This window comes from Stegostoma tigrinum, chromosome 7 (genome assembly GCF_030684315.1).
Source record: "Stegostoma tigrinum isolate sSteTig4 chromosome 7, sSteTig4.hap1, whole genome shotgun sequence".
In the NCBI taxonomy this organism is placed as follows: domain Eukaryota; kingdom Metazoa; phylum Chordata; class Chondrichthyes; order Orectolobiformes; family Stegostomatidae; genus Stegostoma; species Stegostoma tigrinum.
This window is the reverse complement of record NC_081360.1, coordinates 28,518,633-28,532,499: the sequence shown is the minus strand read 5'-3', so window position 1 is coordinate 28,532,499 and position 13,867 is coordinate 28,518,633. Positions and strand designations below refer to the sequence as shown.

Below are 13,867 nucleotides of genomic sequence, written 5' to 3'. Positions count from 1 at the left end.
AAATTAATAGCAGCTGAAGTCCCAGCTCTGATCCCTGTGGCTCACCACTTCTTACATCTTGTTAGCCTGAGAAAGATCCATTTAAGCCTGCTTCCTCTTAGCAAGTTAATCTTCTATCAATGCCAATATACTAAACGCCACAGCACAATCTTGAACTTTCCACTAATGTTTTTGATGTCACACTTTATCAAGTGCCTTTGGAAGCTGAGGTATAATGTACTGATTAACTCCTCTTTATTCACTTATCAGATAACTCCAACTGGTTGGTCAACCATAATTTCCCCTCACAAAACCAAGTTGACTCGGCCTGATTGCCTTTCAAGAGCCTAATTTGGAGTCCATTAGGACCTGGGCATGTGTTGCAGAGTCAAACAGCACAGAAACAGACCCTTCAGTCCAGCACATCCATGCTGACCAACTAACAAAAAACTACATTAACTCCATTTACCTGTGCTGGTCCATTACATACTATGGCCTGACATTTTAAGCATGCATCCACATACTTTCCGAATGCTGCAAGTGTATTTGCCTCCACCACCCTCTAAGGCAGCACATTCCATATATTCCACATTCTTGGTGAAAACAAATCCTCTCTCATATCTCCTCTAAATTATTGGCTCCTCACCTTAAATTTATGTCCTCTAGTCTGCCCGCAGTCTCGACAATTTATTCAGTATCATTTCTCTGATGATCATAATTTTCCTGAATTCATCCTTTCCTTCTATTTCCTGATTTATATAGTTGCTGAGACGTTACTTCCCTAATGTATAGTGAAAATAGAAGCAGACTGCCTGTTCAATTCACCTGCCATCACCTTATTTTTCACTGTTAATTTTCCAGACTCACTTTCTACAGTATCAATTCCCACTTTGTAAAATCTTTGCTATTTAGCTTTTACATATTGACAGAAACTCTCACCATCTGCTTTTATATTCTGGTTAGCTTCCTGTTGAACTCCAATTTTTTTAGACTATCTGCTGCTTGTCCAAATCTGGCCAATTTAATCGATAGTCTGCTTTTGCACCTGCATGTCTTTGTTCCCTGCTGAAGTAAGAAACTGCCCACTGATATCTGAATATTTCAATCGAATCAACGTTAATTATACACAAGAATTCAAGAAGCTTAATTCAAACGAAGGTAAAGCAAAATTACACTTAAAATACTCAGACGTTCTTCAAGAAAATCTAAATGGTAAATGTCTTACCAGAACTACAGGGCATATGTAGGAGGGAAGTAAAATGTGGTCTTTTAGTTGGCCACCATCACATTCAGGCTTGACATGTGAGGCACATTTGTTGTGAAGCTGTAGAGGAAAACAATAAGCTTTAACTAACTCAAGGTGGAAGCTAATGATAAACTCAAGGATCGGCAATGGAGGGTTATATAGCAACACAGATTCTAATGTAATTCGAGTCAAGAATCATAATTCTTGGCTCATTTATAGATTATATTATGCATAAGATAATAAGTAGCTTTCTTCAATATTTTATCGAAAATATTGCATTCTCAAAGCCAAATTCAAGGAATAAAATTACATGAAGTGCTTGGTTCATGACAAGCTTATCCCATCCTGTTAAGCCCTGGACATCGTTCTGAATACTTAATCTGATAATGTTTGCTCCGGCACCTCCCACAATCCTTGCATCTCCCCAGTGAATGCTCCCATCTGGAAAGTAATTCACTCACGTACCCATCATAGGTAATAAATCTGTCATGACTATTTGCATTACCATTAGAAACACAGAAATACTACAGTACAGGAAGAGGCCATTTGGCCCATTGAGTCATCACTAACCGTTCAAAAAGCATCCCACCCAGGCCTACCCCATTCCCATAACCCTGAATGTTTATTTTTGCCACAATCAACCCACCTTACTTGCACATCTCTGAACACTACTGGGTAATTTTTAGCATGGTTAATCCAGCTAACCTGCAGATGCTTGGACTGTGGGAGGAAACTGAAGACCTTGTGGAAATTCATGCAGACATGGGGAGAATGTGCAAATTCCACCCAGACAGTTGCCCAAAGCTGGAATCAAACCCGGGTCCCTGGCACCGTGTGGTAGCAGCGCTAACCACTGAACCACCATGCGACCCTTAATTACTCAGCACTCAATTTACGTTGTCCTGTTCCTCAGAATGCTCAAGAATATTGTGAATATTTAAAATACAAGTCCCCTGATTCTTCTATCAGTTGTTCAAAATCTGAAATTTTATAAATAATTCCACTAAACCATGAAGGAAGAGCTTTTGGGTTTGATTGCAATGACGGAAAAAAGCACCATGTTGTCACATCATGCTAGCCTTTCCATTCCCCGCCATCCTCTGTTACAATATGCCAAGCCTATTGAATTGGGCTCCAACTCAAATGGTCTAATGCCTTGGCTCAGCGCTTTACACAGTTTCTCTGATAACTCAGCATTAACAAAAACCAGTGTCCTTCCATTCAAAGAATTAAACAAAACAAAATTGAAGTTATTGTAGTTCTTCTCCAACAGGAAGATTATCACAGAAATTTGGGATTTTGCTCGTGGAATAGTTGGCAAGGACTACTTTCTCCAATTGTCCAAAGAAAATTCTTTGCATGAATTGCCCATGCAGTTATCAATTCACACTGCATTCAATTAGCTAACACAGCATGATTGTTTTCAGAAACATTACTGCTGAATGGGCTTTAGCCACTATATACAAGTTATTGATATTCATGATTGCATATGCATGTCTGAACTCTTCACAAAAGGAAGTCAAATGCTAGTCTGAAGCAGCACAAGACTGTCTCTGGGACTGCTTGGAATCCGACTGGACCGTATTCAATTAGTCAGCAGAAAACCTGGACAAGCATGCCACTACCGTCAGGGACTTCATGAGCACATGCATGGAGAACTATGTATCAATGAAGTGAATCCAGGTGGTCCCCAACCGGAAACCTTGGACAAACCAGGAAATCCAGTCCCTACTGAGGGCCAGGCATGCAGAATTGAAGTCGTATAACCCAGACAGGACCTCTACAAAGCCATCAGGGATGTCTAGAGGCAGTACCAGACCAAGTTCGCAGTACAAACCAAGCAAACAGACGTCTGCCGCCTGTGGCAAGGCCTAAACAGTATTATGAGATACGAAATTAAGTACAGCAAATAATGGACAAAGAAACATCTCTCCCTGATGCGCTCAATGCTTTCTATGCTCAGTTTGAGCAGAATGTCAGTGGTGTGTCACCTGCCCCAATAGCCCCGACACACCCGTGACCACTGTCACCACTACAGACATCAGATCTATCTTCCCTGGAATCAAGCCAAGGAAAGTGATGGGCCCGGACAGAGTCCTTGAGCTGAGCACTTAGATCCTGTGTAAACCAACTGGTGGAGGTATTCGCCGACATCTTCAACCTCTCCTTCCTACAAGCTGAAGTCCCCAGCTGCTTCAAGAAGACCACTGTCATCCCCAAATCTAAGAAAGCACATGCAATTTGCGTTAATAACTACTGCCGAGTGACTCTGACCTTATTTATGAAGTAGTACTTCGGAAGGCTGGTCATAGCCCACATCAACTCCAGTCTCCCAGCCTGTCTCGATCCCCTACTATTTGCCTACCGATGCAACAGGTCTGTAATGATTATAAATTCTTCCAAGGCCAATTCAAATCCTACAGAATCATTACTTTTTCCTTTGTTTACCCCCCTGTTGTCACTGTAAAGGTTGCAGAGCAAATTATTTTCATCAAATTATCAAAGTGAGCTCAGCATTTCAACCTCTTCAAGCACTCCATGTCATCTGTTTCTCAAGCCTCCAGTGTTGTACACCTCAATGCCCCTCACCCTGTTTAACACTTCTGTCCTATAGTCTCTGGCACACACTAAACTACTAACCCTACCTCTTCACATCATGGGCTGTAAAATACATGCATAAACACAGGCCTCCAGGCTTCTGGTCAACAAGTTCACAAGAACAAGTCTAAAAATGAGCCTATTTCCTCGTCTCCCCTTTCCTAACACAGAAATGTATTGGTTCGATTAAACTTAAATGTGTACATCACTTGCTCAAGCGGGTGTTAGAAACAAACCTAAAGAACGCATGTCATTCAGGAAGTACTTCACGAAAAGCTGGAGCACTCAGTGGGACTATATGGAACGCAACTTTAATGCAGGAATGAGGCCATGTATACGAGTAGCAAATCACTCATGGGAAAGTTGAGTTCCTCCAATTTGCGTACGCATGTCATTTTCTGGTGCACAGTAAAGACTAATGTTACATGCAAAGCTTTGGAAAAATTGGAACTTGAAATTTCTACATGACTTCATCTAAGGTCTGAACATTCAGATTGATTCCATAGCAAGATGTTTGTTGACTGAACAAAAGATTCACCTTAGAAATGCACTTCAATCCACTTTGGATGCTTACATGTAGCCTGAAGCTCACCACTAAGATTACACTGCAACAGTACGGGGCAGGATGTATAGATGACAAAAATGTTTGTGGGAAGAAGGTAGTACTGAAATCATGTTTTTGTATGAGTGTAATTCTAAACTATGCAAAAACAAACATATACTTTGGAAGGATCTCTTTGCACAGTGTTGCTTTCTCTAAGTTGAATTTCATCTACATATTGATTATTGTCTTACAATTATAGTATATATGCTATATCTGTCTTCTTTATAATTTAATGATTTAAAACAAACTGGGAGAATTGATTGAGTTTGAATTTAGAGTCAGCTTGAATTAAAATTTTACCATATGTACAGCAATGACACACAAAGGATTTATTTAAATTAGTCACATATGTCTATTGTCACAAAATAAGTTTTATTCGGAAAACATTATTTATTACGAGCTGTTGACAATTTAACTTTTTAAAAAATATTACCTTAGCAATGTTTCAGAAAGAGTGAACACACCTGAGATATGATAAGTGTTTTACTAAAAGATCACACTTCAAAGAGATATATTGAAGACCACAAATATAGAAAACAAACTCTAGTTCCTACATAATTAATGCTCTGGTGATTGCAGTTTCCATGAACCACCCTTGGCACAAATAGCTGAATCTATTTAACTTCAATCGAATTACAAGGCAGCTCTTAGATCTCCTTTTGCTAATATTTAACCCTTTCCCACTTAAATGATGAAAACCCCAACTCAACGTTTCTCAATCATCCTTCTACAGCTGAGGAGATTTTTATTTTCATTTTACTGCTCAGCTTTATATAACCTCTGCTGTTCTTCTTCTAAATTCTGTCATGCTAACCAGCGAATGTTTTGAAGGATGCAAACTGGACAGCATTCCCTATGACTTTTAAAACTGTTTCTTATGTATCTATGTGCAACTGAACCATAAAAGTGTGATTCAATTCTTTGATACTGCTCCCTCACCACAGAAGAACAACTTTTTAAAAATCAGCAGAGGAATGTTGAACTTGCACATTATGGCTCAAAATATGATGAACTGGAGAAATGATAGGTCTTATTTTCTAAGCATGCTGGAAGCCCTTTTTGAAAATTGTGGGTTAATGTAAGTTACCACACCATATATTCATCCTGAGAATGACAACAAACTAACCAATGTCTTCTCTTTGTGAAGGTTCAATTTGAGCAGATTTTGTGTGCCCTCCACTCAGTTGCTAGTGACCAAGAATTCACGGCATAAATCCACTCAAATGTGGCACAATGCTGTGGTAGATATTTGGCTCTGTACTGACAGAACGGAGGTAAATTAGCATTGGATGCTGAGTGAAAGTGAACCGCTTTGAGTACTGACATTTTCCACTGTGATGAGGAGTGCTAAATTGGGTATTTCTGAGGCACTGGGTACAATGTTAACTGAGTAGATCAAAAACAGGTCTGGAAGTTAAGAAAAGTGGGGCACTCTGATGAGATAATAGCTGAACCAAACTGAGTTTAGGGTCAACATTTAGAACATAAAACATTTAGAATTCGTAACAATGTGGAAATTTTGCACAGAGAAGCAAGGGGTTGCTTCTTTTACTTTGCTTTATTGGTTTCAACTATTCATGAAATATATAAAACAAGTTTAGATGGATGTGGGTGCAGGAAGTGGTCCACATCTGCAGCATGTGGGAGGCTTGTGGAGAGCAGTGTCATTCCAGCAACCACATCTGTCACAAGTGTCTGAAAATCAAGGAGTTCCAGCTTGAGAGTTTGAGAGCTGGATTCTTATATGCAGACATTTCAAAGCATCATGGAAAGAGTGAGCTACTAGGTCATTTAACCCAACAGTCTGCCACTCCATCATGTTAAGTTGGATGCGTCTGGGTTGAATGACTGTGACTCAGACAGGTAAGGGGCAATATAGATAAATGATGCAGAAGCCTTAGCTCTTGTCAACATATTGTAACCGAAGTGCAATGTCAGAAACTGCAACATCAATGTCCTATTCACTTCTGCATTACCATCCTTCAGTTACCACAGTCATTGCACCTTTTGGCCAAACTGCAACAATAAAAGTCACCACAAAATAAACATCCCAACGTTACTTGATAGATAGAATTTGGATACTTCTGGAAAGACAGACGTGTTGTCAAAGCTTCTCGTCTTATACTCATCAATTATGAAATGCAACAATGCCAATTTCATATGATCACAAGTTATATTACAGGAGGAAGGGGTGTCGGTTGGTTGGCAAGCAAACTCTCCTTGGCCATGACATTGTTATAAAGAAAAGAATGGTGAACTTAAGTCTCTTCAAAATTCTGAATAATTTAAAAAAGATGCAAGGTTTGACCAAATTCTTTTCATTTACAGAGAACAGGCTCTTGCATATGAATGTAGGATAATAAAGTGTGAAGCTGGATGAACACAGCAGGCCAAGCAACATCTCAGGAGCACAAAAGCTGACGTTTCGGGCCTCGACCCCTCTGAAGGAGGTTGGCCTGCTGTGTTCATCCAGCTTCACACTTCATTATCTTGGATTCTCCAGCATCTGCAGTTCCTATTATCTCTGATACATATGAATGTACATCATCTCTACCAAGCATGATTGAGCCACATAAAGCTCAACCAATATCTTAAATGGTTTCTAGTGTAACTTATTGGCATACTCAGTGTTGTTCAGCAAATGCTGTCATTCATTGAACAACACCTATAGCAGACATTTTGCAAGGTTGGGTTGGTTAGGTATAGTCCATACTCTGCCTTATAAGAGCAACTGAAGGCTGTTCCATTCAAATAGTTAGTCACAGGCACATACGCCTATGCACCTGGCACATCACCAGCACAAACTCATACTCAACGTTGTTCAAATCTGTACAAAATATAATGTCTTCTTAGAGGGACAGTAGCATCTTATTTATCAAAAATTGTCACTCCAGTAGATAATGCTTTGCAGCTACAGCGTGAAAAGTTTTTCAACGGAAACAGCAAAGCAATCCTACAGCCAACAGGTTAGATTAAGGCTAGGCAGTCATGCCATATCATGGATGGAGGTAGACAATCAAATATCTAGCAGCTAGTGGCTAATCCAAAACCTTCCCAAGCCTTAATGATGAAGGAGCCCAATTTATCATTGATAAAAGGCAAGAGTGAAGTGTTTGCAGTCATTGTTGTGAAAAGTTCCCAAAGGTTTCAGCATCACAAATAATATTCTTCAGACAATTAGATTCCCTTCACAACAATTGAAGGAATGAGCACAGCATACAGAAATATCCCAGCTATGGTACTGTAGTCTACTGAAGAAATTAATGCCAATTAACAGTCAAAAACAGCAGATCATTTAAGTGGTGTCTTATCCATTGCAACACCTCTACTGGAGTCCACTTGCCAACCAATCAACACTCTCTTCTCATACAGTAATAGATGTTGTCCCAATTAACGTTCGTATTCTTGTGATGTCCTGATGAGGGCCAGATGAAAAATTCTGACAAAGTGTGTCCTTTTGAATATGACCATTTCTGAATCAGCCTCTGTAAACATATTGAGAGTCATCATCAACCAAAAATTGAATTGCACTAGCCATGCAACCATGGTGCCTGTAAGAGAAGGTCAAAAGGTGGGTAATTCTGTGACAAGTTCCGCTTTCTGGAAGTGCACATTGTTAATAAGGCAACAGCCACTGCCCATCTTTAATTGCTGCCATCATGGTGGTGCCACCCAAATGCAGCCCAAGTCAGTACACTTACAATGCAATTCCCAAAGCCAACCTATCATTGTTGAAGACTCAAATCAGGAGTGTGATGGAATAGTCTTCAGTGGCCTGGGAAGAGTGTGACTTCAACATTTAGGATGCTTGACACTATGTAGGCCAAAGCAGACTGCGTGACTGACACCCTACACACCACCGTAAGCATTTACTTCATCCACAAGTGATCCACACCAACACCAGACTCTATCTCATACAACCCATAATACAGTAATTGCTCAAATATCCTACATATCTGCACCTTTCGAACTTGCTACTTGAACCAATAGCGTCACAACACAGATAACATTGTAATAGTGGTGGGGATCATTGCCTAATATCGCAAAGGTATCATGGTGAGAATTGCACTGAATTCCAGTGGATACAGATGCATTGAACATTTGCAGATTTAAGAACTATTTGTATGGAAAACTGGCAGCTGCAGCACCTGTACAGTCAAACAGCAGGCAGATACACTGTGGAAAGACCAGCAACGGTGAAGTAACACTTAATGGTAAAGCCTTTAATTCAGATCTGGAAAGAAAAGTGCATAAGTAATTATTAGTGAAAAGCCAACTGCATATCTTGTGGGCAGCAAGGATCTGGAAGGGCAATCCCAATCAGAAATTCAGATAGGAAGCAAACAGTCCATGAGCAAAGTACAAAATTCCACTGGCAAGGGGAAATTTTTAAATTCAAAGCACAGGATAGGCTGAGAAGGCTAGAAATTTTAAAGGAATACTAAGAGCTTGCAACAACATTTTCACCAGAGTGTGAATAGATACTAAGTCAAGTTGATAAAGCTGACAATGGCCAAAACATAAAAAGGTGGCACAGATAATTCTCAAGAAATTTGTCAAGCTTTTACAATACATTTAATTTGAGAAAAAGTAAAATTCTTGCATGCTCAAGCTTTATCAGAACAATTCAGCACCGAGGGGAATCATGTGGTAATTTAATGAATGATTTCTACAGGTTAGTGGAGAACTGAGACTAAAAAGAGAATTCCCAAGAGACGGAACTGTTTGAAATCAGTGATGTCTCTTTGTCAGATTTATTTCAGCCCAAAGATGACCTGTCTTTGCAGAACACTGATTGTCCTGGATGCAGAAAACTGGAAGAATGTACAAGTGCAACACATTCCATTCAGTTCAAAAACACGTGCTAAGAAAGTAGTCCAGTCATTATCAGTGATGTAGGTCACTTCCAGAACATGTGTAGAAATAGGACACAGGTACAGAGCAGCCACAAGTTAAATGGCTATTTTCACAAAGATGATAAAGTAGTAGAGCTACTTGCGTTAAGTTACTTCCTAAGGGAAATGGATGATCCAACTGGTTCGATCTTGGCCGAACTCATTTCCATCAATGGGCAACTCAATAATTTTAAACTGATATTTATAGGTGTAAATCAGGAGCGTATCTGACTTATCAGATCATTTATTGAGTGAAGAAACAAACGTTGCAGCTTATAGAGATGAAAGTGCATGTTTCAGGTAAAATGACTCAAAGATAACAGGTATGCTACAAGTAACACTACAACACAGACAACACGTGACGGGGGAAATGCAAACATCATCGATATTCTGGAGCATGCACACATCTCAAACTCAACATTTTTAAAGTAGCAGAGAAGCAGTAAAACTTGCAACAGGCAATAAACAGGTCAGAAGAAAAAAAGTCTGGCCAAACACAAGCCAGTCAGAAAGTTTCTAGTCCAAAAATAAACAAATTTTGAACAATCAAGGGAGCAACCCAAAGATGATTTTATTGGGCATCCCAAACTCATGGCAGAACCCAAAAAGACAGAACCATTGTGATTGTTATGTTAGCATTAAAGAATTGTTTCAGACGGTCAACAGGGTAGAAAATCTGTGCCGAGACAGTGTTGCGAGAAACATTTCCTATTTCCATCATCAAGAAAAAAATTTCTGATGACAAAAACAAGCAACATTTGCAAAAAGCTGCAGATGAAATGAATGTGCAGTACAATCCACTTGAGCACAATCAATCAATCCTTAAATAAAACTTTTCAGGCATTGACATGGTCCGGTTAAAAATTGTAATAGCAGATGTGAATTTGATGCCAGATGAGGCACAGACAGAAATCCAAGAGTTACATTTCAATTCTTCAACTTCCAAGGTAAAATCATCAGCGCCAGTTAGAGAACTAAGTCAGTGGAAAACCTCAAGTAGCATGACTGAGGGTGTGAATGTGAATGATTTACCACTAGGGGGAAAATAAAGATGTTCCTCCTCATCTACAAGGTGATATAAAGTATTTACATACTTCAATACCAATGTATCCACACATTGAGATTCAAGATTCACTTACGTAGATTGATGTTGGGTTGCATAGGACTGGATGGAAACCAACATTGAGATAGGATGACCAACATTCACAGATTCAGGACATGGTCATGAAGAAATTAGCTGCTCTATAAATCCACAATAATGCAAAAAAGAAAAACAAAGTCAATAAAGTAGCAGAGTTCCATGAAGGGAATTCACGAGATTTAAAGAATGATGCATTAGCAAGTTCCTCTGTGAAACAAATTCAGTAGGTTAATAGGTCTTCCAGGTAAAGTAATAAACCAACTACATGGCTTAGCAGACATGATGCAATTGCAGAAGAATGCCCAAGAGATAGTATTGTAAGATGGGTTGGTGTGGGAGGTGAGTTTGTTGACTGCAAACTCAGAAAAAGCTAAAAGTGGGGAGGCCCTAGCACTGGTTATCAAAGCTTTCAGAACAAGTAATAGAAAAAAGACTATGGAAGGAGTCAGGAATCTAACTATATGCACAGCAGATACAGGGATAGTTATGAGAAAGGGAATGATCAATGCAGGACTGAGGGTGTTGTATTTAAATGTGCACAGTGAAAGAAACAAGGTAAATGAGCTGAAATGCAGATTGAAACTGGCAGGTACAGTTTTGTGGGTATCACAGAGGCGTGGTCCGTGATGTCTCGGATCGTGTCTTTGGGGTCCTGAAGGGAGAGGGTGAACCAGCCCCAAGTCGTGGTCCACATAGGCATCAATGACAGAGGTAGAAAGAGTGATAGGGATGTTAGGCAGGATTTCAGGGAGCTAGGGTGGAAGTTGAGACCTAGAACAAATAGAGTGGTTATCTCTGGTTTGTTACCCGTGCCATGTGATAGCGAGGCAAAGAGCAGGGAGAGATATCAGCTGAACACATGGCTGCAGGGATGGTGCAAGAGGGAGGGCTTCAGGTACATGGACAATTGTGGCCTATTCTGGGGAAGGTGGGACCTCTACAAACAGGACACTCTCCACTTGAACCAGAGGGGCACTAATATCCTTGGTGGGAAATTTGCTAGTGCTATTCAGGTGGATTTAAACTAGCTCAGAAGGGGGATGGGAAACTGAGGTGTAGTCCTAGCACACAGGAGGATTAGCATAGGGAGGACATGGACAAGACCTCACTGTCACAGGAGTGTGCTGGCAGACAGCAAGCTGGGTTGAAGTGTGTCAACTTTAACGTCAGGAGTATCCGGAATAAGGCAGGTGAGATTGCAGCTTGGATAGGTACCTGGGACTTCGATGTTGTGGCCATTTCGGAGACATGGATAGAGCAGGGTCAGGGGAATGGATGTTGCAGGTTCCAGGGTTTAGATCTTTCATTAAGGTCAGGGAAAGTGGTAAAAGAGGGAGGGGTGTGGCTTTGTTGGTCAAGGACAGTATAACGGTGGCTGCAAGAACTTTTGATGAGGGCTCGTCTATTGAGGTGGTATGGTCTGAGGTTGCCGAGGAAGGTTTGTTGACTGAGTCAGTATGGGTGGAAGTTAGGAACAGCAAGGGAGCAGTCACCTCATTGGAGGTTTTCTACAGACCCCCAAATAGCAGTAGGGAGATCGAAGAACTCATAGGCCAGCAGATTGTTGAAAAGTGCAAACGTAGCAGGTTTGTTGTTATGGGTGACTTCAACTTTCCCAATATTGATTGGAACCTCCTTAGTGAAGATGGTTTGGATGGAGCTGTTTTTGTCAGGTGTGCTCAGGAGGGTTTCCTTACTTAGTATGCGGACAGGCTAATGAGGGGGGAGGCCATTTTGGATTTGGTACTCGGCAATGAGCCAGGACAGGTGTCAGATCTCGTGGTGGGAGAACACTTTGGCGACAGTGACCACAACAGCCTCACATTTACCATAGCCATGAAAAGGGATAGGAGCAGTTACCAGGGGAAGATATTTAACTGGGGAAAAGGAAACTATGACGCTATCAGACAGGAGTTGGGAAGTACAGATTGGGAGCAATTGTTCCACAGAAAGAGCACAACAGACATGTGGAGGCTGTTTTAGGAGCAATTGTTGCGAGTGATGCATAAATTTGTTCCTCTGAGACAGGTAAGAAGGGGTAAGATTAAGGAGCCTTGGATGACGGGTACAGAGGTGCTTCTTGTCAAACAGAAAAAGGCAGTTTACGTAAGGTGGAGGAAGCATTGGTATAGCACAGCTTCAGAGGATGACAGGCTTGCTCGGAAGGAGCTCAAAAGTGGACTGAGGGGGGCCAGGAGGGGGAGACAAGAAAGGCTTGGCAGGAGTGATTAGGGAGAACCCGAAGGCATTTTACTCATACGTGAAGAATAAGAGAATGAGCAGGGAGAAGGTAAGGCCGATCAGGGATAGTGTACGGAACTTGTGCGTGGAGTCTGAGCAGATATGCGAAGGCCTAAATGAGTTTCTTGCCTCGGTTTTCACTAAGGAAAGGGACCTTGTTGTGAATGAGAACTTTGAGGAGCAGGGAAACAGGCTTGAACAGATCGAGATTGAGGAAGTTGCTGTGCTGGAAATTTTGGCAAACATTAAGATTGATAAGTCCCCAGGGCCAGACCAGATTTATCCTAGGTTGCTCAGGGAAGCGTGAAAGGAGGTTGCTAAGCCGCTGCTCAAGATCTTTGCTTCCTCACTCTCCACAGGAGTCGTACTGGAAGATTGGAGGGAGGCAAATGTTGTTGTTCTTTTCAAGAAAGGGAATAGGGAAATCCCTGGAAACTACAGACCAGTCAGTCTTACGTCTGTGGTCAGCAAGGTTTTGAAAGAATTCTGAGGGATAGGATTTATGACTATTTGGAAAAACATAGCATGATTAAAGGGAGTCAGCATGGCTTTGAGGGGGGCAGGTCATGCCTTACCAATCTTATTGAGTTCTTTGAGGAAGTCACGAGACAGGTTGACGAGGGTCGAACAGTGGATGTGGTGTTAATGGACTTCAGCAAAGCATTTGATAAGGTTCCCCACGGCAGGCTCATTCATAAAGTCAGGAGGTATGGGATACAGGGTGATTTGGCTGTCTGGATTCAGAATTGGTTGGCTGGCAAGAGGCAGAGAGTGCTTGTAGATGGTAAGTATTCTGCCTGGAGGTCAGTGCTGAGTCGTGTCCCACAGGGCTCTGTTCTTGGGCCTCTGCTCTTTGTAGTTTTTATAAATGACTTGGATGAGGAGGTTGAGGGGTGGGTTAGTATGTTTGCTGATGACACAAAGGTTGGGGGTGCCGTTGATAGTATCGAGGGCTATTGCAGGCTTCAGCGAGACATTGACAGAATGCAGAGCTGAGCTGAGAAATGGCAGATGGAGTTCAACCTGGATAAATGCAAAGTGATGCATTTTGGAAGGTCGAACTTAAAAATGCTGAATATAGGATTAAAGGCAGGATTCTCGGCAGTGTGGAAGAACAGCGGGATCTTGGTGTTCAAGTGCATAGCTCCCTCAAAGTTGCCACC

General features: G+C 41.2%; 1 protein-coding gene across 9 annotated transcripts in view; it reads right to left on the bottom strand.

The window, feature by feature from the left end:
• LOC125454004 (diacylglycerol kinase beta) overlaps nucleotides 1-13,867 on the bottom strand; it is a 505,848-nt gene that overhangs the window by 215,224 nt on the left and 276,757 nt on the right. For all 9 annotated transcript variants that reach the window (XM_059647135.1, XM_048534235.2, XM_048534238.1 and 6 more), the window contains one exon: nucleotides 1,205-1,303. In XM_059647135.1, the coding sequence (XP_059503118.1) occupies nucleotides 1,205-1,303 (99 nt within the window). The remainder of the gene's footprint in view (nucleotides 1-1,204; nucleotides 1,304-13,867) is intronic.